General features: G+C 42.4%; 3 protein-coding genes across 5 annotated transcripts; 1 reads left to right on the top strand and 2 right to left on the bottom strand.

Moving 5' to 3' along the window:
- Nucleotides 1-1795: 1795 nt before the first annotated feature.
- LOC310822312 (uncharacterized protein) lies at nt 1796-4113 on the top strand (the record flags this gene model as incomplete). The annotated part of the gene is made up of 5 exons (XM_083694657.1): nt 1796-1819; nt 2190-2481; nt 2751-2831; nt 2976-3056; nt 3203-4113. The coding sequence occupies 5 exons, from the start codon at nt 1796-1798 to the stop codon at nt 4111-4113; spliced, it is 1389 nt and encodes a 462-aa protein (XP_083550783.1).
- Nucleotides 4114-5788: 1675 nt separating this feature from the next.
- Nucleotides 5789-13197, bottom strand: sagb (S-antigen; retina and pineal gland (arrestin) b; the record flags this gene model as incomplete). The annotated part of the gene is made up of 12 exons (XM_083695190.1): nt 5789-5879; nt 9994-10071; nt 10575-10712; nt 10880-10952; nt 11078-11162; nt 11285-11417; nt 11532-11599; nt 11695-11754; nt 11947-12146; nt 12815-12859; nt 12971-13031; nt 13150-13197. The coding sequence occupies 12 exons, from the start codon at nt 13195-13197 to the stop codon at nt 5789-5791; spliced, it is 1080 nt and encodes a 359-aa protein (XP_083551316.1).
- A 795-nt stretch (nt 13198-13992) lies between these two features.
- atg16l1 (ATG16 autophagy related 16-like 1) lies at nt 13993-25820 on the bottom strand. 3 transcript variants are annotated; one of them, XM_083695257.1, is made up of 20 exons: nt 25702-25820; nt 24516-24627; nt 24306-24399; nt 24065-24170; nt 23439-23512; nt 23001-23252; nt 22790-22855; nt 22617-22703; nt 22447-22506; nt 22236-22280; nt 21303-21405; nt 20711-20816; nt 20331-20401; nt 18490-18561; nt 17288-17408; nt 16928-17033; nt 16611-16760; nt 16457-16504; nt 16270-16371; nt 13993-16146 (listed from the first exon to the last, which is right to left on the bottom strand). In XM_083695257.1, exons 2-20 carry the CDS (start codon nt 24619-24621, stop codon nt 16053-16055), a joined length of 1863 nt encoding a protein of 620 aa, XP_083551383.1. In that variant the 5' UTR covers nt 24622-24627; nt 25702-25820; the 3' UTR covers nt 13993-16052. The 3 variants fall into 3 exon arrangements, with proteins under 3 accessions (XP_083551383.1, XP_083551382.1, XP_083551384.1); XM_083695256.1 differs by having other exon boundaries at nt 25515-25814; XM_083695258.1 differs by lacking the exon at nt 22236-22280 and having other exon boundaries at nt 25515-25814.
- Nucleotides 25821-26398: the final 578 nt, after the last annotated feature.

Raw genomic sequence — 26398 nt, 5'->3', positions numbered from 1 at the left:
AATCTATGATGTATAAATATATTTGTCATGCAGGCAATAGAAAGAAACTTCATGGAAGATAGAATAATGATATTACTAGAAATGCTTTGGAATGTATACAATGTAAAGGGAACAATTAGTATGGATGACCAAATATTCACAATTACAGAAATATTATACCACGAATAACAATAAATGTCAATCTAGCTTTGGGGGCTAAGGTGATAAATGAGTTTTTCCTCACTATAGGAGGAGCTGGTTCAGAGGCAAATACAAATATTGGTGTCTATGTTAACTGATATCTTAAATTGGGAAATATGAAGTTTCAGATAGCAGCATGTATGGTCAAATCATATCCATACATTTACCAAATCTGGAATGCAGGGCATCTGGAAGTAGTGGAATTATGGTCAGACAAAGATGAGGAAGGACATCGGAACTTGGGACATGGCTCTGTCTTATTTGGTGGAAACAAGGTCACTTATTGGGTGTAGGCATTCAGTTTACATTATACCCTTTGTTTTCCGGCTCTTATTTGTAGGACTCATGTTTCACAGCGGTTTTTAACTCATTATAGAGGCTACATGAATGAAATGATCTCTGGTTCCCGTAGCAGGAAGTGAGAGAGAGGATTGTAACTGGGCCCCCAGCCAAGGCCGGCGGTGGCTATGGGCAGGGGTGATAAATGACGTGCGTCTTGCCCACCCAATCAAAAGTTAAGAAACTTTTTTTTTCCTGAATTGTTGATATTCTGGGGGTTGTATTTACTGTAGTTCCATATGCTACGTCTATCTATTTAGCGCTGCCCATAGCCATTTACCAAATCTGGGAGGCCCAGCCTCTTGCTCGTCACTAGGTCAAGGATTCATCACTGGCTGGTTATAGATGTCCTCTGGTCTTCATGTTCAAAGCCTCCCTTCAAGGCCCTCCCATGTACAATATCACTGGGTTATTATCTATGGTGATAGCTTGAGAGCCTGGTTCTGGTCAAGGTCCTGCCGATATGTTGTACAGAGAAGCATCTCAGTTCCGAAGCTGGTTTGGTACATTTAATGATATATGTAGATGTGGTTGTTTGGGCCAGTAATGTTCCAGTGCCATTCAGTGTTTCATCTCAGGAGGTGGTTTGAATCTGTGTAATGTACTTGGAAATTAAGAAAAAATAAATAAGAAATCTAAACAATAATTTCATACCCTGTCTATCCCACTTCCCTCTCATTTCCATCATGGCATCTTCAACACTCTCAATGATTGATGAAAGAACACAAAATGGACCAAAACAAATGAGGGTAAAGATAATATGTGATCTCAAAATAGTCAAAAGTTTTATTTTAACCCTAACTCTAACCCGAGAATGAACAAACCCATACCACAAACTCTCCTGATGTGAACCATACCATTACTAGAGAGAGCTGACCTAAATCACTCTACCTGGGTATTCATTTCCCAAGGCCTCAGTAATAAAATAACACCTATTCACTCAAAAATAACACCTATAGGGATGGCAGCAGGATCAGATGACGTGAGCTCAATCACTTCAGCGGTATCACCCATACAAAAGGGATTACTCTTTTACTGTCCTTATTATTAGTTATGAAGTGTTTTTGGACAATAAAGTCCTAATGAGGTCACCTTTACGCATGAAAAGAAAAAAGTAGAAGACCTAGTTTTCACAAACTCACAAAGGTCCACTACTCGGCCACCACCCTCCTGAGTGTGACATGGTAGTAATAGTGGTGTGGTGGTGACAGGAGTATAAGAAGGCTGCTCCCAGCTCTCAAGGTATTCACTTCAAGAAGATTAAAACTTGAGGAAGATGGCTCAACCCTCCACCGGATCGGTAAGTGAGGGAGGAGTGTACCTAGCAGCTGAATGCTGGTGAATATGAATGCATATAGTGGAGTGGGAGTGAACAGGGATCTTTGTACATTGAAGAGCAGTGGTGATTAAAAATTGTCTTTGGCTTCAACTGATGTACATGTGAGTGTAATGCATAATGTTACTCCCTGCTACAAGTTGAAATATAGGCATAATGAGCAGCTCTAAAGAGGGGGATAGGTTAAATATTTTAGCTGATATTGAAATGCATCTCAGATTCACTGACAGGTCTCAACTCAACCTTTTCTATCACAAAATTTGAGTTTTTTCCAGAAGGCTAGACACAGTGTCTATATATGACACATATGACTCATCTATCTCCCTCTCTCAAGGCAATGAGGACTCTGCTGGGATTGTTGCTTGGGCTTTCCCTCTCTTCAGTGATGAGCATGCCTGGGGCCCCCCCAGACTACCCCCCGATAGAACCTAGCGGTATGCTTTCCTCCAATACAAGCATGATGTATGAGCCAGAGCAGGGGGAGGATGCTGACATGTCCTACTGCCAAAAGCTGCTGGAGGCCCCCATTCCCCCACCAGCTGACCAAGTGCCCTGGTTCTGCATCTGCTTTCGCTGCAAGGGCACCCTCGGCCCCAAGGGAGACCGTGGTGACAGGGGTCTGCCAGGTACCTGACACCTTTACTAACCTATTACAACCACTGTAGATATTCAGCATTTTACTTCCCAATACTGCCTTCTCTGTAGCCATCTACATACACTATGTACAGTATATTGGCTCATAGCATAGATTTATACAGAGTACATATTACAGAGTATTGATTGATTAAGGTAATACTAACACATCTACAGCATATTAGCTATTAGTAGAGAATGAGCCAAGCGGAAAAGGATAATGCTCCCTCTGTGAGACCATAACACTTCTTTTCAATTTCAGGAAGCCCTGGAAGCCCTGGTAGAAGAGGTCTCACAGGGTTCAGAGGCCATCCTGGATTTGTGGGCAGGCAGGGAATAAAGGGTAACAAACTACATATCTTCACAAATTAACAAATGAGTACACTATAACACTAATCAACTACATTGATCCTGACAAGGAGCATTCACTAAAACATGCATGTTCCAATTTCTCATATCCATTCTTTCCTATGTGTCCTACCCTCAGGTGAAAAGGGGGATGAGGGCCTCAAGGGAGACAAAGGACCTTTAGGTTTCTCAGGAGCAAAAGGAGAGCGTGGCTTCAAAGGTGAGTGACAGAACTATGGCTGGTGAATGAATGGGTAATTAGTGCATTACAACAAGCTGCTTTGTGATCCAATCATAATAACAAAACAAAAGAAAGGTTGCCTTCAACTGTACTTCTACTGATATTTGGTGGTCCATATGTTTCAGGTGACAAGGGTGATCATGGTCTTGATGGGCCATCAGGAGAACAGGGACCTAAAGGCGATGAGGGCCATTGTCCAGATAAATGTGATGCTGTCCAGGGGCCCCCAGGTCAACTAGGACTGCCAGGACCTGCAGGAGCCAGGGGGCTGCCTGGGCTTGAAGGGTCAGTTGGGGCTATTGGACCAAGGGGAGACACCGGTGATATGGGTGATCCAGGTGCCCCTGGGGCTGATGGCCAGAAGGGAGAGCAGGGGGCTGAGGGAGAATGTATCTGCCAGGATGGAGTTCATGGGTTAGAGGGGCAACAGGGACCTCAGGGAGAGCAGGGTGATGTGGGTGAGGTGGGTCCTCAGGGAGAGAAAGGCGAGGCTGGGGAGAAAGGAGACATGGGAGACATGGGCATGATGGGAATTCCAGGGCCTTGCTCCTCCACCATCCAGTCAGCTTTCTCAGTAGCCTTGGACACCATCTTCCCAGCCCCAAACATGCCAGTGGTCTTCTCTCGTGTTATCTACAACATGCAGGGGCATTACAACCCACAGTCAGGCCTCTACACTGCACCTGCCAATGGCGCCTACATTTTCAGCTACCACCTCTCTGTCTTTGGGAGGGTGCTTAAAGTGGGGCTCTTCCACAACTTTGTGCCAGTGGTGAAGACCACTGAGTCCGCTGAACTGGGCACTACCTCGCATCAGGTGGTGCTGGACCTGAACATGGGCGATAGAGTTTGGCTGCAGGTGAAGGACACTACCAACAATGGCATGTATGCCAGCCCCGAAGCCAGCAGTACCTTCTCTGGCTACCTGCTCCATGCTGACTCATGTGAGATGCCCATGCTCAGATCAAACCTTGCGTTTCCACTCAAGGGAGATTACATTTGGGGTGACATCCCAGACTCTACCCCTGCCCCATAGCCATTCCAACCCATGCCCAATGAAAAAGTGCCAACAACCTTCTAAATAAGGTCTCAGCTAGCAATTTGATTCATATATTCATCTAGCCCCTTATTCCTATGGACACAAGCAGTAGCTGTAGCGTCCAAAGGACTGATACTGTAGGTATTCTAAACTGTCCTCTATGTATATATGTTTTGTGTATAGGGTGTTTTTTGTTGTTGTTTTTTTACATTGTGCTAAATCTTAGCAGAATCAGTCATTCTGGAAAGGTCTGTTTTTATAAACGTGTCCAATTGAAAATGTTCTAGTATCACCATAACAGATAGAATAAACTCTTTTAGAATCCTTACTCACCCTCCTCAGAACGCTTTGTATGAATGTGTTTATTCTATTTGTGACTTGTGCTAACATGTGCGATTGTATTGATTATATGTGAATTAGTAGATATGTATTCTTAGAATGAATACATTTTCTCTGTATCTGAACCAGTATACTTTACACAGGCTTCACAGAAAGGTAGTCACCTGATGATCCTCCACACAAAATCGAGTTCGGAGTACAGTAAGCTGATCAGTAACAGATACACCATGTTACATCAGAAGCCAAGTTCAAAGCGGCATCCCCTTATTCAGATGTGTCTACAAGGAACCATTGTGTACTGTACCTGTAAACGTTGTGTAAGTGTATAAGTGTATAAGTGAAGATGCTGTTCTGTGGACAGGTGCAAGGTACAGGGAGAGAGGGATTGATGAGAGAAAAGAAAGAGTGTGAGCATCTTTAGGAGCTTGCGCTTTCTATAGCATCACCCTCTTGTAGCATCAGAACAGGTATTAGACCACAGCAGAAACCCTTACTCCCACATTGCAGGGATCCATGTGGTTTTCATTAAGTTTATTTAATGTTGTTGGATGTTTATTCTGTACATTGTGTGTCCTTTCTAAGAAAATCACAAAATAAAATTATCAAGTAAACCTCTAGTCCATGTGATTCAGGGCAGCTATACATACACACCCAAATACTCTGACACACTCTATTCTATTTTCTACATTCAAACATTGCACCCACAAGTTACAGTTATACACAATACAATACACATATCAACATAGTCAGCAAAGCTCCCATAAGTCATCAAAAAACATAATCTTATCATCAACAGGTACATTCTCAGTAAAGAAGAAGAAACGTAAGCATGCATTACACAATTTATTTTATCTTATACATCCATCATTACTAAGCTGAACTCTTTCTGTCACAATAAAGACCACATAATTGACGTGTAGCTCACTATTCACATAAACACCCTGTAATGTGTATCAGAGAAGTATATTTTCTAATCCAATGAAAAACAGGCATTTAATCTAACCCTTTCTTCATTAGTACTGGGCTGTGCTTCTCTCACAGCTCCCTCTGGAGAACCCTAACTAACATTGAGCAAAAATTGTGCAAACCAAACCTGAGATAAAAGGTCACATTGGCTTATCAAAATGTTTCTGCTCTGCAACAGTGAACATTAATGCACAGACTACCACTTCCTTTGATCTGGACTGGACTAGAATGGCAATACCATAATATATTTTTTCTAAAATAACCTTCGATCATGTTGGATCCTTATGATTATTTTTTTTATCCAGCATTGTGAGCTGAAGCCATTGTAGGGGGCCATGGCTGGATAGTGTGGCTGACCCCAGATCCCTTACGCCTCGGTGGATGACTCATCATTGTCCCCAATGACCTCCTTCAGATAAACCCTTTTGAACTCTTCAAACACCATGTCATCTGACTCGCTGCCACACACAATGGTGTTAAATTGACAGTGATGGGTAGATTGTGGACAGTTGATGGACAGACAGAATTACAGAGGGAGAGATAAACAGTTAGGGACACAAGCCACCTGTAACAGTCACAAGATACAGTCAGTCAGGTCTCACCTCACATAATCCTTACATAAAAAAAATACTCTTGTACTATTTGTCATAACTATTAGGGAAACAGATAATCTCTGTCATCTGTATCATATCCATATAAGACAGCTTCAGCTTTCCTCTCAAAGCTCCAAGATTTCATACTGCATTCCATGGAGCATTGTGTTGGCAAATTAGAAATGTACTTAAACTGGGCCAGATTGCATTCAGTAATCAAACCTACAATTCAGTAAACTCATAAGGGAGCAGGGAAGAGACACAGTGAGCAACATTGTCAGAGTGAAATGATCTAACATTGAATAATAGTAGCAAGCACACAAGCAGGATGAGACTCATACTCAAGCAGTGGCTGGCAGCAATAAATAACAAGTGTACAGTAAACATGTTGTCCCCCACGAATGACGTACTGCCCCTCCTTGTGTGAATGGGTGAAACGTTATTCACGTTTATGACTGAAAAGCTCCCGGAACATGTAGTCCTTATTTTATTAATCATCAGTCTTGCAGCTTTGCGTTTATTTGAAGGAAGTCCACGTATTTTAGGTAAGCTGCATCCTATTATGACGTTTTTAATATAACAACCTATCACTTTAGCCGTACCGTCACGAGATTGAATCGGCGTCATCTTGACACTCCTAACAACAGTCAGCTTTTTATTTTTGGTACCAGTGCATGTCTCTCTGTTCGTCATTAGCTGGATTTCCAACCTGTATTATAAGGTGTTGGTCCAAATCACACTCCCGGGCCAATAACATGTTGCAGCCTTAACCAGTCGCTCCGGTGCTGAGTCTCCGCATGTGCTACATGTTTATTCATCATGACCCTCTCCAAGATGCTTAATCGGAGTGAAGGCCCGAGAGACAGACTTCTCTCTTTCTTCCATGTATTCTGGATAGACTGATAACAGTGGATATGTCGAATGACAGGTTTGAAACAGCGACGACTAGCGGCTGAAACTGTACTCGAATATAACTACGAATATAACTCAACACATGACACCTCTGTGCACCAGTGTTTGGTCTTGGAATATGTAGTTCATAGAGTGCTATTTTTGTACACAGTCTTGTACTCTTACCATTTTTATGAAAAAAATATATCCTTGGTTGCTTTCCTGTAAGGTTGATGTCATTCATAACAACAGGGAATATCGAACAGTCAAACCTTGGTATTTAAGTGAAATCATTGATGGCACAAAGCCTCGACGGAGCATCTCCTGTATAAATTCTTACTTCTGGTACCTGCGCGTCATACATAACATGGGGGTAAGACTCTCGCAATAGCAAGACGCATCATTCACCAAATAGGGGGTAGACCGAAGCGCTCTATCTGCTTCAGTTTTTGAGATGATCCATCCCTGGTGAGGGAGGAGCCAGATTTTTAATATAAAATACTTTTTTTTTTCTCAACACATTTTCATTTGTTGGCAATGTCAATTCTTGAACATTTTTAAAAACAACTTTAAACACGTTTGGTGGTCGATCAGGCAACGGGGGGAATTACTAAATAGTAAACCAATCCAAAACTTGTGACCTTGAGTCTGTCAATCACGTTCCCAACAGAGACGAGGTCAGTGGCAGAATTACCATCATGAACAAGTGTAATGCCATCAGGTTTTGATTATTCTGAATCTTTTTTGTTATACGATATATCATTGATGCAAACTGTAAAAAAATATCTCTCAGGTTTGAATGTAGGATTGATGCAACTAGCTAACTAAACCTGCTAGTAGTACTTGGCTAACTAGCTAGGTTGGAATCTGCAGAAGCTATGGCAATGTCCATATTCAATATTCAATCAATGTGAAAATAAATTTGCTATTCATAGTACAAAACGATAAGGTGGAAAGAGTGAAGATGATAGCTCCACCAGTTACCGTCATATTATTGAATGTCTTAATCTCAAGTGATTGCTGTATATTACACTTTAATTTTTCAGGGAATCTGTCAGGCCCAATTTGGAATTGACATCAGGAGATGGCTTTGAGTGACAAGTACATACATATTAAGTACCTGTCATCTGTTTCTCATCAGGCCAGGACCATCTCTCATCTATCTTATACTGTCACATTATATAATAACAGATAACGGTAGTTGTGTAAGAACAACAACATTAACATCGTACCTATAGCCTTGTCAAAGTTTGGTGAAGGCGGATGGCAGAGCTCCCTCAAGGTGCACTGCCTCTATTCTATTCAAGTAGTTATGCTGCCACAGTTATATACTGCTAGGACATTCACCTCTCCTCTTCTGCAGTGCTATGCCATATTGCTTTAAATTGGTTAATACAATTCTCTGTCCTCTCACCTGACTTCCCCTGATGAGGAGGGGAGCAATTCATCCCTGCTACCAGAGATCTGGCCCTATTCATCAAGATGGACTTGAAGCTGGACCTGACCTAGCCTGAGCAGTAGTGGGGTGCTAGGCTCCCCTATTTTGGCTGCAGAGGGGATTGACTCCTACGGCACAAAGTCATCCCATGGGTGGTCCTAACATTATTAGATTCCTGATTGCAATACCTCATTGTGAACCTGAAGTCCTCTACTTCCATACTTCTTTGAAATAATCTTCAGATCGCAATTAATACAAACATTTTTCAAATTCACAATGTAGAATTGCAATCAGGAATGGAGTAACATAACAATAACATCCCCTCTGCAGCCACAATAGGGGAGCCTCAGGACCCCACATCCAGTACGTACAGTGAGATACACTTGGGTTAGACCTGCCCCTGAGGGGAAACACAACTCTACCACAAACCTGCAGTCATTTCACCCATTTCTCACAGATACAAGCCATAAATGTTCTCCTTGTAAAGATCTAATTTAAATAATTGTCATTTGTGATGTGAAATGTGTCAATGTATGTATATTTTGATGTCATGAGGGGTTGTCGCCCCCTCTGGCCCTCCCCACACTAGAAGACCATCCATTTTAGGGCCATATGCTGGTTAGATGGGCCCATCTGCGACTGATTATCAATCAAAGTTATTGCTCCTACCACTCATCCTTATTTCAGTAGCTGTAAAAATAAATAAATGCCTGAGCAGACAGATAATTAAAACATACATTAATAGGAATATGTGCACAAACTAGCGAAGCCAACACATTTTATAGGCTTTCTATAAATAATTTAGACTCAAATACAAAAAAACAGCTCCTCCCTTGCCAGAGATCGATGAACAATTTTGGGGTCCGGCCCATGCCCAACAAGTCTAAATTGTCCCAGTGGTGTCGGAGGTAGAGTGTTTGACATTAATGAACAGAAAACGTGTGACATATGAACATACAAAGACCGATCCATAGTCCTCTCCCTGATTTCATCGTGGGGTACAACAAAGCCAATGAAAACATAGTATCTTACCTATCCTTTGCTGCATAATCCAAACATAGGTAGAAACGAAATGGACAGGTCAAGGAGGTTGTCATCAAAGGATAAAGGAACATGATAATCAGAGGAGATAATTGTCTTCACCAGCGCCTAGATCTAATCCAGGAGTATTATGTATTAAGTATTATGTACATGACAAAGCTATCTGCTTGCACATAATAGGCACAACACAATGTGGATTAGCAGATGTCAGCAATAGGACAAGCCGATTACATGCACTGGCCTAGAAATTGTGTGCGAGTCCATAATGAGGTGGGGGCTTCGAGAGACCCTGAATTTACCTGGCTCAGGTTTAGGATGCATGAGCCGAAATGGAACCTCAACTGCAACTTCACTGAAACACAAAAACAGTCAAATGTACTAAAGATAGCCAATGTCATGACAGCATTGAGAAGAAATAACTGATGACAGACTGATTGAGACAATTAATAGAGGTAGGGAAAATGCCATACCTCGATCCAACCATCCTTTTGAGTGTAGATATGAAAAGTAAGTGATTAGATGAAGAAGTGAGGTATCATTTAGAATATTCAGAACGTGGGTTCTCATTTAGAACGTGGGTTATATGCTATGGGGGATTCACATACTCACCCAGAAGCAATGAGCCTAACCACCACTCTGTAGGACACAAGCATGCCTTGGACCTCCTTTAGCACTTCCTCTTTCACACTGTAGGAGATAAGTAAAAGAGTGTGTGTGTGTGTGTGTGTGAGACAGAATCTCTCTTTAAAAAACCCCCAAAACTATTGACACCAACCAATTACAAAACACACTAGCACAAAAACTAGCTTAGCCTGGCTTATCATATAGTTGAGCAGGCAGACCCTCCTCTTACTGGACCACTCCCAAGCCCAGTACAAACAATGATATCTTTAAAGTTGTAGTTGATGTAGTTTTGCGCTTTGCTCTCTGGCCACACTGAAAATCTGAAATGCTAAGTTTTCTAATAGCGACAGATAATGTGCATATCCTTGTTAACAAACAAAATGTAAAATAGGTATGTAAAGGGCACTCAAGCAAAACAGCGCTCAACGTTTTCTCATTCTTTGATCGCTACTGAATAATCACAGCCATTTAGCACTATTTTCAAGCTCAAATCTACATACTAGACCTTTTGAGCAAAGGTTAGTGAAATCCCACCTTCTACAATCCCCAAATCTTTTCCTACTCACATGCTTGAGGAAGCCAGATTAGTATCCTCATGCTTCAGTTTCCCATCCAGAGCCAGACCTCGTCTTTCCTTGCAATGAGCTAATAGAGGAATGAGGGTGTATTCCTTCTTCAAGGTGGTGCCAGAGGGCACTGAATCTCTGTGCAGGTAGAATGCGAGAGATTGCTGCATTGCTTTATTTGTGATAATGGTATGCTGTTCATTTGACCAAAAAGAAGATATATCACCAATGGAGATGACATATAGAGACAGTGTGTGTGCTGTAGTGGGAGTGTACTAAACACTAAATGATAGATTGGTACTTACGAGGTCTCCTCCGTGGCCACCGTCTTGACATACTTGTCATTGGAGTAAAGAATCACATTGGTCACCTGCTCAACTGTGAAAGGCAGCAGGCAGCATGAACATATAGTCACTTCCCAAACATCAACCAAGACCATATCAATTAAAAAACAGATTAAATTACCTGTAAATACAATGTGGCCTGCTCGCTATTCTTCTCACCTGAAAGTGTGATATATTTCACTGATCTGCTGGAGCTATTTGTGACATCCACACTGACTTTGATTGGTTCACCGTGGTAATAAGTCTACAGAAAGAGAAAGTAACAGTATGAGGGCCATTTCATTGGGGCCATATTCAACCGGCATGTTCCCTGGCTCAGGTCATTCTGACGATTGATTCTGGCCATTATGATTGAGGAGAACTCACCTCTTTCTCCAGGCTGACCTGCATGTGTAGAGGTTTGTCAGACATAAGGAACTCAAATGTGGTCTCTGCAGACGGGACAATCTTACTGTTCTCTGCATATTGGATCTTACGGATTGCCATACGCACAGAGCTCCTAAGGGAGACAGGAATGGTCAGCAACCGGGAAGCTCGGGTAATGCCACATCTGATTGTTTGTGAATGTCGTGCCTTGGTTGACTTGTTAGGTTATTTGCATGTCTATACTTACCGCTTTTGGACCTTCTCATCTTGATTCTCAGAACAGAAAGCATTGACTTCAAACTCAACAGCACATTTCTGCAAACAGAGTGGTTGAAAATCTACAATATCATACTGTACAGTCCACATTCATTGTGATATCAAGGCCACAGCTGATGGTGTGTATCTCTCACCTTGCCCACGTCTGAGGGTCCAGGCTGCAGGGCCACAGAGCATGGCAGGTTGTCTGGGAACTTAAGACAGACAACACAGCTTTTCAATACAATGTTACATCCACTACCTACTACATTTTTATGACTCCCCCATATCATGTTCAATATAATAGCAACTGGCACAATGTTAATCTATATGTCATTTAGTGATGCTCGATGTTTAAGAGGTGAAGGGTGATCATTTTCCTCCCAAGTTTGGGTGTCTGCCCTTACCTCGAAGAAGAAGGGATAAGCATTGTCTCCAAGCTTACGCAGTAGTTTCTCCTGCATCTTAGTGTGTGTGCACCTATCCTTGTCTTGCAGGGCCGGATACACCTGGCGGGTGGTCAGGAAGATGTCCCTGCGGAAGGCCATGCCCATCACATCCATGTCATCCCGGCCATACCGGAATGTGCAGGACAGCATGATATACACTAGGTAATAAGAGTATAGAAAATTATCTGTACTGATCTTTAATAGACAAATATGTATAGTACAGCCCACATTGCAAATTTGCAGCACTGACATACACTCACCAAGCACTTTATTATATGGTGGAGTTGGTGTAATGGTGTGGGGAATGTTTTTTGGCACACGTTGGGCCCGTTAATACCAATCTATCACCGCTTGAATACCACAGCCTATTTGAGTATTGTTGCTGACCATGTGCATCCCTTCATGGCCACAATTTACCCATCTTCTAATGGCTACTTCCAGCATGATAATGCACCATGTCACAAAGCAAAAGTCATCTCAAACTGGTTTCATGAACATGACAATGAATTCAGTGCTCTTCAGTGGCCTTCCCAGTCACCGGATCAGAATCCAATAGAACACCTTTGGGATGTGGTAGAAAGGGAGATTCACAGCTTGAAAGTGCACCTGAAAAATCTCCAGGAATTGCTTGATGCAATCATGTCATCATGGACCAGAATCTCAAAGGAATGTTTCTAACATCTTGTGGAATCAATGCCACAAAGAACAGAAGAGGCTGTTTTGAGAGCAAAGGGAGGCCCTACCCAGTATTAGTATAGTGTTCCTAATAAAGTGCTCAATGAGTGTACATTATATCAGTCCAAATCATTGACGTTTGATTACCAACCTTTTTTTCCTTTCATCTGTGCAGGGTCAATCAATACAACTCCATCTAATACATATAAAAGAGACATATAAACCTTGAGCATGACATCACAGGACACAAAGCTTCAAATATGACCATGTCTCTAGTGTAATGGTGTTATGTTTTGGTCACCCTCACCGACAGGGTCGACAAAATCACAGTGATCCACAAAGTCTCTCTTGGCCATGTACACTCCCACCTGTGGATTACATGTAACATTTGGCTAATTGTGATGAGAAGAGAGGGCAGATAGAGATAGATAAAAACATTTCACCTCCAGTTATGTCTCAGTTCCTGCACAGCTGCATTATACTCACAGACTTATCATGGGAGAGCTTCTTGAAGACAACATGTTTGGGACTCATGGTGAATTTCCCTTTGAAATCTACCGCAGAAATGAGTGTCACAACAGATACTGATTGAAAAAGGATGAAATATGGGATGATGTTTGATTGACAGCCAAGTCTATGATGCTACATGGAATCATGGATTCAGACATGACAATGAATAAATGTCAGCTGGAAACAGCTCAACATATCCAGAATTCCTATTCCCAATACTCAACAAAATGTTGATACCACCACGCCACTAAAAGATTCCTAGATTCTAGAAAGGCCTGTAAACAGTATAACCCATCTATTCTAATGCTTTTAGATATTCTCCATACCATAATTATGTATTGATTAAAACAATCACTTTCTAGCACACACCCTATGTTCACTGTAAAAATGCCCCTTGGGCAGATTAACTGACCTGTAGTTGTGCTGGAAGAGACGTCTGGATCACCTGTAGGTTACTGTAGTGTGCAGGATAGAACTGAGAGGTTGCATTTATAATCTGTGTGGGAGCTGCTAACCCCCAGCAGTTAATTCTCTGCAGGACTCCGAGTTGTAAATACTGTATTGTCAAACTCAGCAGTCTGCAAGCTGACATCAGCAAAGAGACGAAGGAGATTAAACTAGCCTACAATACCTTCACATGAACAACACATATTGTCTACAGGTATATAAACAGAGATGTGCTGTACATTAGTCAGGAAGAGTTACATTGTTAGAAATAACACCTTTCAATACAGATCCAACATACCAATAACTCATTTGCCCAGAGTAGAGCCCATGAAAACAGAAACACATGACAGGACAAATGTTTTTTAAATGGCTGTTTAATGGGCTGTGGAAGTTTAAATGGCTCCATTGGGCAATAATTGATATTGCATACATTTTGTGTCAAACATTTCATGATTGAACTACTTCGTACAGCAAACATAGGACAATTTCTGAAAAAAAGGTGTCAGTGCATGTTTTCTTTCTTACCCCTATTAACATCACCGGAAATGTTTAAGAGGGAACTCTCATATGGGTGGCTATAATGGATAGTTTTACATGAACTACATTTTCATCTGATGTCAGCAACCAGCTGCCAAACCCAAAGACAAGAAACACAAAGAAATGTTTCCACACTTTCTCAGTGTGCATACATTAACACCACATATAGAGAGCAGGGTTGTATCCAACCCTGATAGAGGATGTTTCTCACACGCACAGTATATATATTTATATTTATAACTTAAGCTTTACAATCGTTTCGCTGATCGCAGTGGGGGAAAGGACAGCCGATCAGCAGCACATGTTCCTACCTTCCTCCCACCTGCACACCATCAGCGAGGCTTGGGGTTAGTCACAAGAAGAGTATGTCCCCTGGAAGTTGCAGAATCTGATGGATTCTATTGAAACTCAAAACATTACTTTTTAACACCGGGATGGAACTACGTGGTGCGCACTGTTGAAATAGACAGAGCCTCGACTTGCTAGCCTAGACGTACGCAGAGCCTTTTGACAGATGTGGCTGATTAGGACACACAAACTTCCTCCATTTAGATCAGCGCCTTTTTTTTACTCCTGGTGAACCAGATGGTATTATTATTAATCAGTAAGTGCTTTAAGACACCCGTTTTTTTTTTTGTTTTTTTTATTCAATACGGAATAATTGACCCAATCAAATCTAAAACATGACACGATCCATGTTCACACTGTCTTAATATCTCATCCCTTCTTCACATGTGGCCCTCACAGACTGGGGTTCTTTGCCCAGATGGTGATGTATACAAGGTAGAATATGTTGAAGTGACACCCTGTCCAATGCATTGACAAACAAAAGTCTGGTGGAAAAACATGTAAAGAAATGGCACATACCCCAGTCCAAAGGGCAAGTGTCTGAGATAAAAGAAGACCAGGCAAACACTGTACACCTCAAAGGCTGAAATTTCACCTTCCTCTCATGGTGATAGCATCTGGTAAAACATATGCCACAGAGAACAAACATCTGAATAAATAATATCAAGCAGATTTGTGCCTTCGTGCCAGGTTTGTGGGTTCATTCCAACTGCCTAGCTATTCATTATCATCTATAGCATCCCCTGTCCCTAATTGTACATGGAGGGCACTGTCATTGTGATGACACATGATCAGTCCTCTTCATGCAGGGCATAGAGGGTTGTTCTCACTATATTCCAAAACATGACCACTTCCTCAGACTCCTTACAGTATACATTTAACCAAACAGCAATTAATATCAATGTTTCCAGACAGTTTGAGATATCATCATCCACCTGTCAGTCAAGTTTGAAAACAGTGGAGTGGAGATTGAAAATATTGTTACATTAATAGTCTCTATTAATTATTTTAAGGCCAAAAATATGAAGTGAATTTAAAACTGAAACCAGGAGACAAACACAGACTTGAACTTTAAAAACCTCCGCCCCAAAAGTAATGTAAAACTCAAAGCCATAAAAACAGACAATCCAGCTCTGCTTACATTAACAAATTGAAAAAACGGTTCAGAATCTAATTTTAGACTGAGGTTTTTTTGTTTTTACAAGTGATATAATTGCCTCTGCTGGATATCATGTAAATTCATATATGATAAAGTTCTCACTTTGGGAGGAAACTCTTGCCTTGTTCATGGTTATCTTTTACTGAAACTGGTCACCAACTATTTTCTGCTGCCTTCAATTTCCACCAGAAATGAACTCATTCCAGCAGGGGAAATAGATCCTGGACACAAACATCTGAGCACAGAGTGGTCCAATGCCAGTGGGGCGAGTGATGGGGTTGCATAGTGGGTAGGGTTGTGGAAGCCCCTGACAACTGTCTGTGTCTTCATTCTACAGTCCAGACAGCATGTCACCCAATGGCATAAAGCCAGAGCAGAGTGCAGCCAATCACATGTCAGACCAGAGCACAGCCTTACTGCCCTTCTCCACGCTGACCACGTAGGCTCCCGATGGTGACCAGGAAACAGAGTTGATGGCAGAGCTGAAAAAGAAGTCCAATTAGTACTAAGCATAGCAGTCAAACAGGAATGGGTGGGTGGGTGACACTAGGTCATGTGGGTTGGACTGGGATTTCTAGAGCACCGACAAGTGAGGTTAAACTCACCTGTGGTTCTTGTCCAGGGTGCGGTCCAGCTTCCCTGTCAGAACATTCCACACATACAGAGTGCCATCTGCAGAGCCCCCTGCCACATAACTGCCATCAGGACTGGCAATAAATAATAAGGTTAAAATAGTGTTATGTTACAGCAAAACTAATGCTGAGTGAAAGTCAATGCTGAGTGTTTCTTTACCTATAGGTCACTCTGGTCCAATCAGCACCACACTTGAAGCCCTGAGCACTATGGAGAGACGGAAAACGCTGGTGAGAACTTGTGTTCCACATATTCTCCAACAACAGGTAAATAAGCTAGGGATGCATCGGGATAACCTAGTGACACGCCCTACCTGAAGGTTTGTCGCACAGCGTTGCTGCGCAGGTCAATGATCTTCACCAGGTCGTCTCGGGAACAGGTGAGCAGCTCTGTACGGTCGTGGTTCAGGTCCAGAGAGGTGACTTTGCCCAGGAGCTCCAGCTCACGGACAATACTCTCAGCTCTAGATGTCAGACCAAAGCCAAATTAGAACAAATACGCAGAGTGCATGACAAAATAGTAAAACAACTCTGGAAAGAACAATCCAACACTAACCTTACACTAACCCAAACCCTACAAACAACCCAACTCTAACCCAAACCTCAAAACTGCTGGATTCCCGATTCTCACCTGATGTCCCAGAAGCGCACTTTCTTATCAAAATGGCCACTCATGACACATTGTTCTGTGCAGACTATATCATTACAGCTGGACCCAGCAAACACAGTCTTCATGCCTATGACAGAGAGTGTGTGTTTAGAAGTGAGGACTGACCTTACCAAAGGGTCCATTCTACAAAAACACAAATCCAGTTGGGTCGAAAAACAAACATTGAGGGATAAACTAATAGCAAATTATGGAAATCTGCTTCAACCTTTCAAAAGCCATTTAGGGTGGATTACAACAATCTATAGAGGGGAAAGGGAGAACTAAGATCAGGAGGAATGTTAATGAAATTCTACAACGCTGGAGAAAAAAATCTACTCTTACAAACTTTGCTGCGCAGGTCCCAAAGTTTCAGGGTCCTGTCATAACTCCCAGAGACGATGCGTGCATTGTCCAAGAGGAAGCGGGCAGAAAGCACTTTTCCACTGTGCCCTGTGAGCGTGTGCTGGAGGACAAGAGGACAAAAATTGTATTGAACAATTTTATAATGTCTCACGTTTGAGGGGGGAAGTGTGTGGTTTCAGCATGGAAATTTGAGATCAGTGGCCCAATCCCATACCAGAGCCTCATACTCCTTTGTGATTGGTTATACTGGATGTCCATCATCACTGTGAACCCTTGGTCTTTTAGAGAGACAGACTGTGAGGTCATCCTGTCTGTCAGCAGCCCCTGTGTCCAACACTGCACAACTGGAGCATGCTGGGATGAGAGCAGGGACTGCTGGGAGCCAGTGGGCAGCTGGGGGGGGAGTTTGGGCATCAGACCTTTTATATCACATCATCGACCAAAATCATATAACTGTTACTCACAAACACCTGAAAGCATATGATTTATAACAGATACTAATGTTCATATGACACACACATTCGCAAGAACGAGTAACAGAGTTAGGGTTGGGCAGTACATATTTTTTACACATTTTTATAATGTCCTAAAATTTTCCTGGAGTATACCTTATATGGTATAAATAAAAATTTATGTTGCGGGGGGCAGGCAGGAGCAGTCTTTGTTCCATATATTTAATATACATTGAAAAGCAGAATTATTTATGATGTTACTGCTATACAGTCTTCCCCACAGCCCATGTACGCTAGCAAAAGGGCACATTTAGATTTTTTACATAGGTGACGGTTGCCATCTTGGCAAAGAAAATAAACAACAGCTGTTACCAAGAAACAGGCAAAAACTAACAGATCTCTCTCTCTCTCTCACTCCTGTGTGTACTGTATGTGTGTGACGTGAGTGTGCGGCCCCAGCCCCTCCCTCTCGTACACTCTCAGCTGAGGAAAAAACATCCTGTCTCTCTCCGCACTGGCAGTAGTGCTGTTACATACATTACAATAGAAAAACAGCTCTTAATTTGGCAGTTTAATAGATAAGAGCATACTTTAGACAGTATATTTTATGAAATGTTATGTTTGAAAAGCACACTATGGGCAAATCCCACAGGTTACCATATTAACATCCAACCCTAAACAGTTATTTTTGGGGCTGGCAGTATACGGTCAGTCTTGAAGCATACTTACTCTCAGTCTGAAGTCATCCACAGTCCAGATCCTGCTTGCAAAGTCATTGGATGCAGCAAGCAAGTAGGAGCCCTGAGAGAGACAAGAATCTCCGATCAGAAAAGAGTGAAATTACAGTTGAGAGCAGATATTGGCCTTCTCCAACAACCTCTACTCCCTAGACACTTGTGTAGATCTGAAACAATTGGAGATATATATACAGTGGGGGAAATAATTATTTGATCCCCTGCTGATATTGTAAGTTTGCCCGATTACAAAGAAATGAGCGGTCTATAATTTTGATGGTACTTCTATTTTAACAAATAGAGACAGAACATCAACAAAAAAAGTCCAGAAAAACACATTATATAAAGTTATAAATTCATTTGCATTTGATTGAACGAAATAAGTATTTGATCCACAAGCAAAACATGACTTAGTACTTGGTGGAGAAACCCTTTTTGGCAAGCACAGATGTCACACGTTTCTTGTAGTTGGTCACCAGGTTTGCACACATCTCAGGAGAGATTTTGGTCCACTCCTCTTTACAGATCCTCTCCAAATCCTGAAGGTTTCGAGGCTTTCGCTTGGCAACTCGAAGCTTCAGCTCCCTCCACCAATTTTCTATAGGATTAAGGTCTGGAGACTAGCTAGGCCACTCCATGACCTTAATGTGCTTCTTCTTGAGCCACTCCTTTGTTGCCTTGGCCGTATGTTTTGGGTCGTTGTCATGCTGGAAGACCCATCCACGACCCATCCTCAGTGCTCTGGCTGAGGGAAGGAGGTTCTCGTCCAAGATCTTACGGTACATGGCCCTGTCCATCGGCCCCTCAATGCGGTGAAGTCGTCCTGTACCCTTAGCAGAGAAACAGCCCCAAAGCATAATGTTTCCACCTCCGTGCTTGACGGTGGGGATGGTGTTCTTGGGATTGTATTCAGCATTTCCCTCCCTCCAAACACGACGAGTCGAGTTTATGCCAAAGAGTTCAATTTTGGTCTCATCTGACTACATCACCTTCTCCCAAGCCTTCTCTGAATCATTTAAGTGTTCATTGGCAAACTTCAGATGGGCCTGTACATGTGCCTTCTTGAGCAGCGGGACCTTGCGGGCACTGCAGGATTTCAATCCGTTACGGCGTAGTGTGTTACCAATGGTTTTCTTGGTGACTGTGGTCCCAGCTGCCTTGAGATCATTACCAAGCTCCTCCCGTGTAGTTCGGGGCTGATCCCTCACCCTTCTCATGATCATCCTTACCCCACGAGGCGAGATCTCGCATGGAGCTCCAGGCTGAGGGCGATTGATGGTTATTTTGTATTTCTTCCATTTTCTAATAATTGCACCAACAGTTGTCTCCTTCTCACCAAGCTTCTTGCTGATGGTCTTGTAGCCCATTCCAGCCTTGTGCAAGTCTACAATCTTGTCCCTGATGTCCTTTGAAAGTTCTTTGGTCTTGCCCATGGTGGTGGAGAGGTTGGAATGGAAGAGATTGATTCTGTTGACAGGTGTCTTTTATACCCATAACGAGCAGAGATTAGGAGTACTTTCTTGAGGTGACAGGACTAATCTGCGTGCCCCATGGGCATATAACCGGTCTGTGGGAGCCAGAATTCTTGCTGGTTTGTAGGGGGATCAAATACTTTCTTCTGGACTTCTTTATTGATATTCTGTCTCTATTTGTTAAAATAAAAGTACCATAAAAATTATAGACCACTCATTTCTTTGTAATCAGGCAAACTAACAAAATCAGCAGGGGATCAAATAATTATTTCCCCCACTGTATGCATGTATATATACTTGGAGCTTTTGCTTGTGAAGTGAACAGTAAACCTGGGAAAATGTTAAGGTGGATGATGACACTCACAGCACTGTCAAACTCGATGCTGGTGATCCCAGCGTTGCTGCCTGTCAAAGATCCCTTTGGCTCACAGCGACCTGCACACAGAAATGAAGAGCAGCACTGAAATATTTGTTTTAAATATAATTTTTAATTTGTGCATTAAAAAGTTCCTGCTCCTTCTATCCAAGTGTCAGGCAAATTAGATCAAAGAATACATAAGTAAAGGGCAAATAATTATACAAGGATGAAGCCAGAGTAGATGGCTGAATTAGATCATGCTGGGATGAGAAGGGACCAGGGCAATCAGACCTTTTACATCTCTTCACTAACCTCTAGATATGGAATAGCTACATTTGTCTCAAACATGCTCATCTATACCCACCAAAGCAAAGACTATGACGTACCCGAGACCACCTCCCACAGTTTTACTTTGCGGTCCATCCCCCCTGTGGCTAGGAGTCGTGACCCAGGACTAAAGCGCACTGCATTCACCTCCCCATCATGGGCTTCCTGAACACACAACCACACACACAAGCTTACTTTAGGCAGACAAATACATATACGTAAACAAAATATACAAAGGTTGAAAGAAATTCAACTGTATTTGTTTGTGTTTTTTAATGTCTCAATTAATACAATGAACCCTTTAAAAATCCATGTTGGCCATTCTAGTCAGATGATTTTATTTTATTTTATTGTTTACATTGCCTGCGTAGTTTTGTGAAGGTCTCAAGGTCTTAAGATCATCTGCCTATCCCCATCCAATACCCCAATACTCCTTGGTGATTGGTGCTTGTTAGATGTCCATAATCACTGTGAAACCACAGGCCCAACACTGCACAATGGAGCATGCTGGGGAACGAGCAGGGACTGCTGGGAGCCAAAGGGTGAATAGGAAGGGACATGAGCAATCAGACTATTTCTTCATTGACCTTCAGCATCTGACAAGTCTACCTACCCCATGAGTCCCCAGACATGTTAGATGGAGATACTTACAAACACATGCAAGGCAGTGGAGGGGACGCGGACCTCTGCACACACTCCAGAGGATGCCTCAGTATTTTCAGGTGAGCTGCCGAATGAGTTCCCAGTGCGGCGTCTGCTGACGGAAAGAAATTCTGTTAAACCCTTCACAAATCACATTGCAAAATCTAATCTCTTAAATCTATATATTTACAGGAAAGTAGAAGAACAACAACCATATGCTTATAAAACTGGGTCCACTTGATCAGTATGCAGGCCGGGCGGGCCTTGAGTTATTGAGTATCTCCATAATTGAGTCTCGCTGTAATTGAGTTTTGCCAGTGGTGAAATCCGGGAATTTTTCCACCCACCTGGGCAAAACACCATACAAAACAAGTGAACCCACTCACAGCATGACATGCAATGGTCCAAGGAAGCCAATGCATGGTCAGAAAGCAGAGCAATGGGAGTAGAAACATCTTGTCAGGAAGCAATGGATTTCAATAATCCCACATCATGTGCAAATACGTTCATGGCCATCATTCAACCATACAACATAGGCCTACTGCTATAGGAAGGGAAACCTTGAAGGAGGAATTTGTAATTCTCAAAAAAGTCAGCCTAACCACAGACAGGAAGAATTGCTCAAAACTACAAGCATTGAGCTTAAGCAAGAGAAGAGTTCCTTTGTTCTCACAAAATGTACACTGACTGTTAATTAACTATTTAACAAACCAATGCAATGTTGAGAGAGTCTATTTCAAACCAATGATCAGCATAAGATTCATGGCTACCATTCAGATTTTATGTTTAAAAAAATCTGACAAAAACGTGCCAATCTTTTCCACTAAAGCCAAATTTGATGATGCCATGATAGATCTATTTGTTGTTCAATATGCCATGTCTAGCATACACATATACACACACACAGCTGTGAGCCCTGCAGACACCACAGTGGCGTTTCACCTGGAGTCTGATGGGAGGAGTCCAGGCTGCACAGACTCAGACACGCTGCAGACAGACAGAGAGAAGCCATCAACAACAAGATGGATATACACCCACCAGAGAAGAGCATGGGACCCCAAATCAACATGAGGACAGACGAAAAGAGACCCACAGAGCAGGAAAGACCCTGGACACAAAGACCACACAGAGCAGTAAGTCCTCACTTACATACCCAAATATGTTAGATATCGAGTCCAACAAGCCACCTGGAGGAGGCTGGGATATACGTTTACTACAAGAGAGGACACAAAGAGAGTTATCTACTAAGTGATGCAAGATCTCTGCAAACAAACAGAGTGGGCTAATCTTTGAAAACATGTTTGTGTCACAAAGGCTCCCAACCTGGGAGTGCGGTTAAGCGGTCGGTTAAGAGAAGCCTCTCCAGTTGCTTTCCCAGAATCCTCTGCAAGAACCTCAATGTCATCATCCCTAAGGAGGACAGAAGATACTCATTAACACAGATTACTCCAGATCTGCAGATTTTATGCTGCTGTGGTTCTGACAGTGGTACTCACAAGTCAATGGGCAGGGGCTCTTTTGCAGCATCTGCTAGCTCTTTCTGAAGCTTTGCTTGTCTGCGTCTGCCAAGTAAAACAGAGACTGTCAAATACACCAATTACTGCCATGTACACTGCAGTGAATTTAATTGTATGCCTGTCTGCTGACCACCATGGGGCACCGTGTAGATCACAGTTTGGGCCCCTCTGCCACTCTTTTCTCTCATACCTGCAGTCTTTCTCATTCTCTGCGTTGAGGCGGTTGGCCTCCTGAGCTTTCTCAGCCATCCAGCGGGACACCAGCTCCTGGTTGTCCTCTGTGGTGCGGCGCAGCTTCTCCTCGAGGGCACTGAAAGTGATCTGCAGGGCGTCATACTCATCCTTCAGCGTCTGATTGGCTCGCTCCAGGTCCTGGAGAGAGTTGCGCAACTCTCTGCAATCCCCTTCCAGTTTAGAAATCTGCTGTTGGTGTTCCAGCATCCTAACAAAGGACAAATGTGAGGGATGGTATGAAGACATGATTGACTGTGAATGCAAGAGGATATATAAAGCAGGGTTGGGATCAATTTGAATTGGAATTCAAGTGACCCCAAATCTGATGCTAAGGATTGTTAAAACTCAAAGGGCTGTCCATTACATGCACAGAATAGGTAGGGCTTTGACTCACTTGGCCTCGTTGCTTTGAATCTCTTTATCTTTCTGTTGAATCTGGTTGTTGAGTTCAATCACACTCTGGGCCAGCTACACAAGAGAGACAGACATTCTGTCACAACATCCATCAAAGACAAGGTGGCTACAACCAAACCAGGGGACAAAGCAAACCTAAGGAGTTGCTGAAAACTTAAGGTTTCAAGCAACCACCTTGACCACCTTCACATGAGCATTAGGTTTTGCAGTCTACTCCACAATTCTGTATGAACACCAACCCACAGAGGAAACTGCAGTCTTCTTAAAATGTTGCTCTTTTTTCAATTGATCATGATGGATAGTAAGCCCTCATTTTAAATTCAGCCATGAGTAGTGTATATTTAATGGGGCAACAGAGGTTCTTGTGAGTGATAAGGCAATGAGGTCAACCAGAAACTCAAAACAGTGGAGCCTTTGATTCCTGTTGTTCCCAACCAAACCCACCCCACCCCTTCTGATCATATGTGCCTCAGCTAAACACAGACAACTCCAAGCTTGCAGAGGCCTTTACAGAGCTGTTGCCAGGGTGTATAGGGAAGCAGTTGGCCCACGTGTATATGGAAGCAGGTGGATGATAAGCAAGCAGACATGAATGAACAGGCTAACCTCTCCACGTTTCTTATGCAATTCTGTCAGCTCCTCCTGGTGCTTGATTCGCATCTGGGCCATCTCCTGCTGTAGGGCATCATGGCGGCTTGAGTCCGACCCTGGGCTGAAATACCAAGTAAAGGATTTCTGGACCATCCCCTCTAATACAAGCAATGCCATGTCTATACACAACAAAGACACCAAGGTTTCCTCCTCTAACCAAAATAAAAGACACCAAGAGTTCTATGGTGAAACTTACCTGATGTCATGTCTGTTCTGAAGATCATATTTATCTGACTGATATCTCTCTGAAAGTACAGTCTGTAGATCTGACTTCTCTAACAGACGATTATCTGAGACATACAAACACAAAGGTCCTTCAGTCACAACTTGCAGCACACTTTCAAAGAACACACATGGTTGAAAACAATAGAATTGTATCATTTGACACATTATATGGTGCACCAACATTGGTGAATAATCTCTTCAAAGGCCTGACACTGCACACGGTCCCTCTGCTTCAGCTGCTCAGCCACATGCTGTTTCCATGAGCACTCCACATGGCGCTCCGCCATCGCCACCTGCAGAGACACACCAATGCAATCACAAACTCTGTGTGAAAAGGCAATGCGTGAAGAGAGTGACACCTGATAATTGGAGTCCATTCAGAGGATTCAATCAATTAACTAATTATCAAACTGGACAAGAGTCTTACAAATTAGCCTAGCTAAACACATGTTGAGATTATTGGTCCTGCTTAGATGTACCAGGCCAGACAAATGTGGGAATTGAAAAGGAATAGCCTACAGAGAAAAGGGTATATGGCTGTGTAGGGTATATTACTAAATAGAGCATGTTGTGTGTTTTTAAAGCCTGCATTTAATTAGCGAATTTCTCATAACCAATGATCAACAAGGGTCTTAGTAAAACAGGATAACATGCATCTAGGGGACCATGATATTTCCGTGTATGAGTTATTTGCAAAGTCATCTGAGAAGGGAGCGGCATCCATTTGCCAGTACAGCAAGGAGTAGCGTACGAACATAGCTGCTAGCAAACAAATGTACTTTTACTATGAATACAACTTGACTACGCTAGCTAGGCATAGACTGTTGTGGTGTAACCCAGTTAACTGTAGCTAGCTAGCTTACTACAAACAAAGTAACCAGGCTTCCCGCAGCTGGCTAAATTAGCAAGATGAATTGAAATATGGTAGATGGTATAACGACCACTACAATTCCACAGCTATAGAGTAGCTAGTTAGAACACATTTTAGTTCCTGATGACTACCGTTAGTAAACAATAACACGCTAGCTAGTCCAACATAAGCATGAAGTTCGAACAACACTGACTAGCTAAATTAATCCCTGCCTTGAACGAAAGCGTCCCATGGCACGTTATGCTATATTCCATGCTTTATATCTAACGTGATATGGTGTGCAAATGACATTTTAACACATTTCCTTACTGATTAGAAGATCCCAAAAGAAGTTCTTTATGAACGATAAACTATCCTAGGTGTCAATCATGTTTAACAACGTCCCATTCAATTCTAGGCATTCCAGCAATTAGACTGATCCGTGGGATGTGCTCTCTAGTCTAGATAACGTTGTCGCGATATTCGCCAGAACCAAAACTGAAAGCTATCGACTCACAACATCTAAACGAGTCCTTCCGCACCAATGAACAGTACAATATTAAAATAATCGTAATTTCTGTTGACGATAAGGAACAATTCAACACAGATTAACTCGCTACCAAGCTCCAGTTCTCGACATTCTGAGATCGGTGTAATGCAGACCATAAATCTGGGCGTTTCTTGATAAATGGGCGTTCCTACCTGATCAGAAACCCCCATTATGCTCGCCATTGGTCAGTTGCCGTTTCTTGTCTTTTGTTGACGAAAAAATAAGTTAGAGTAGATTTCCACAATGTCGGTAAATTCTTTCACAGAAGCACCCTCTATTATCTTTGGTTCTTCTCAAAGCGTTCAGTAAATTAACTACTTTTAGCTAACCAATTATTTATTTATTTAAAGTCGCTACAACAAGCTGGTAAACTACTACTAGAGTGAAATTAGCTCTGACACGACATTCAATGTCATTATATCATTTCAGTCAGAACTAGAGTGAAATGTTCGTTACGTCATATACAATCTCTGGCTACATAACACTTTTGACATAGTCAACCCCTGCCTCACCGTTAAGTTAGCCTTACTTGGTCTAGTATATCAGGGCTAACCTCGTCACCAGGCTACATTTCTGGGAATGAGACTATATCAGGCGAGGGCTAATTGAGACTCTCAACAGGTGTATGTGTTTATTATCAGTGTAAATCCACATGTATGTTGTG

This window comes from Argentina silus (assembly GCF_951799395.1).
Source record: "Argentina silus genome assembly, chromosome: X".
NCBI classification, from domain to species: domain Eukaryota; kingdom Metazoa; phylum Chordata; class Actinopteri; order Argentiniformes; family Argentinidae; genus Argentina; species Argentina silus.
Note: the sequence above shows the minus strand (reverse complement) of the source record. Positions and strands in the feature narration are given on the sequence as shown.

Coding starts and splice junctions, on each gene's coding strand:
- atg16l1 (XM_083695257.1), bottom strand. CDS start 24,621: ATGGCGGAGCGCCATGTGGAGTGCTCATGGAAACAGCATGTGGCTGAG. Junction 23,253..23,438: donor ATTCAAAGCAACGAGGCCAA/GTGAGTCAAAGC, acceptor GTCCTTTGTTAG/GATGCTGGAACACCAACAGC. Junction 16,505..16,610: donor GCTGTGCGACAAACCTTCAG/GTAGGGCGTGTC, acceptor GTCTCTCCATAG/TGCTCAGGGCTTCAAGTGTG.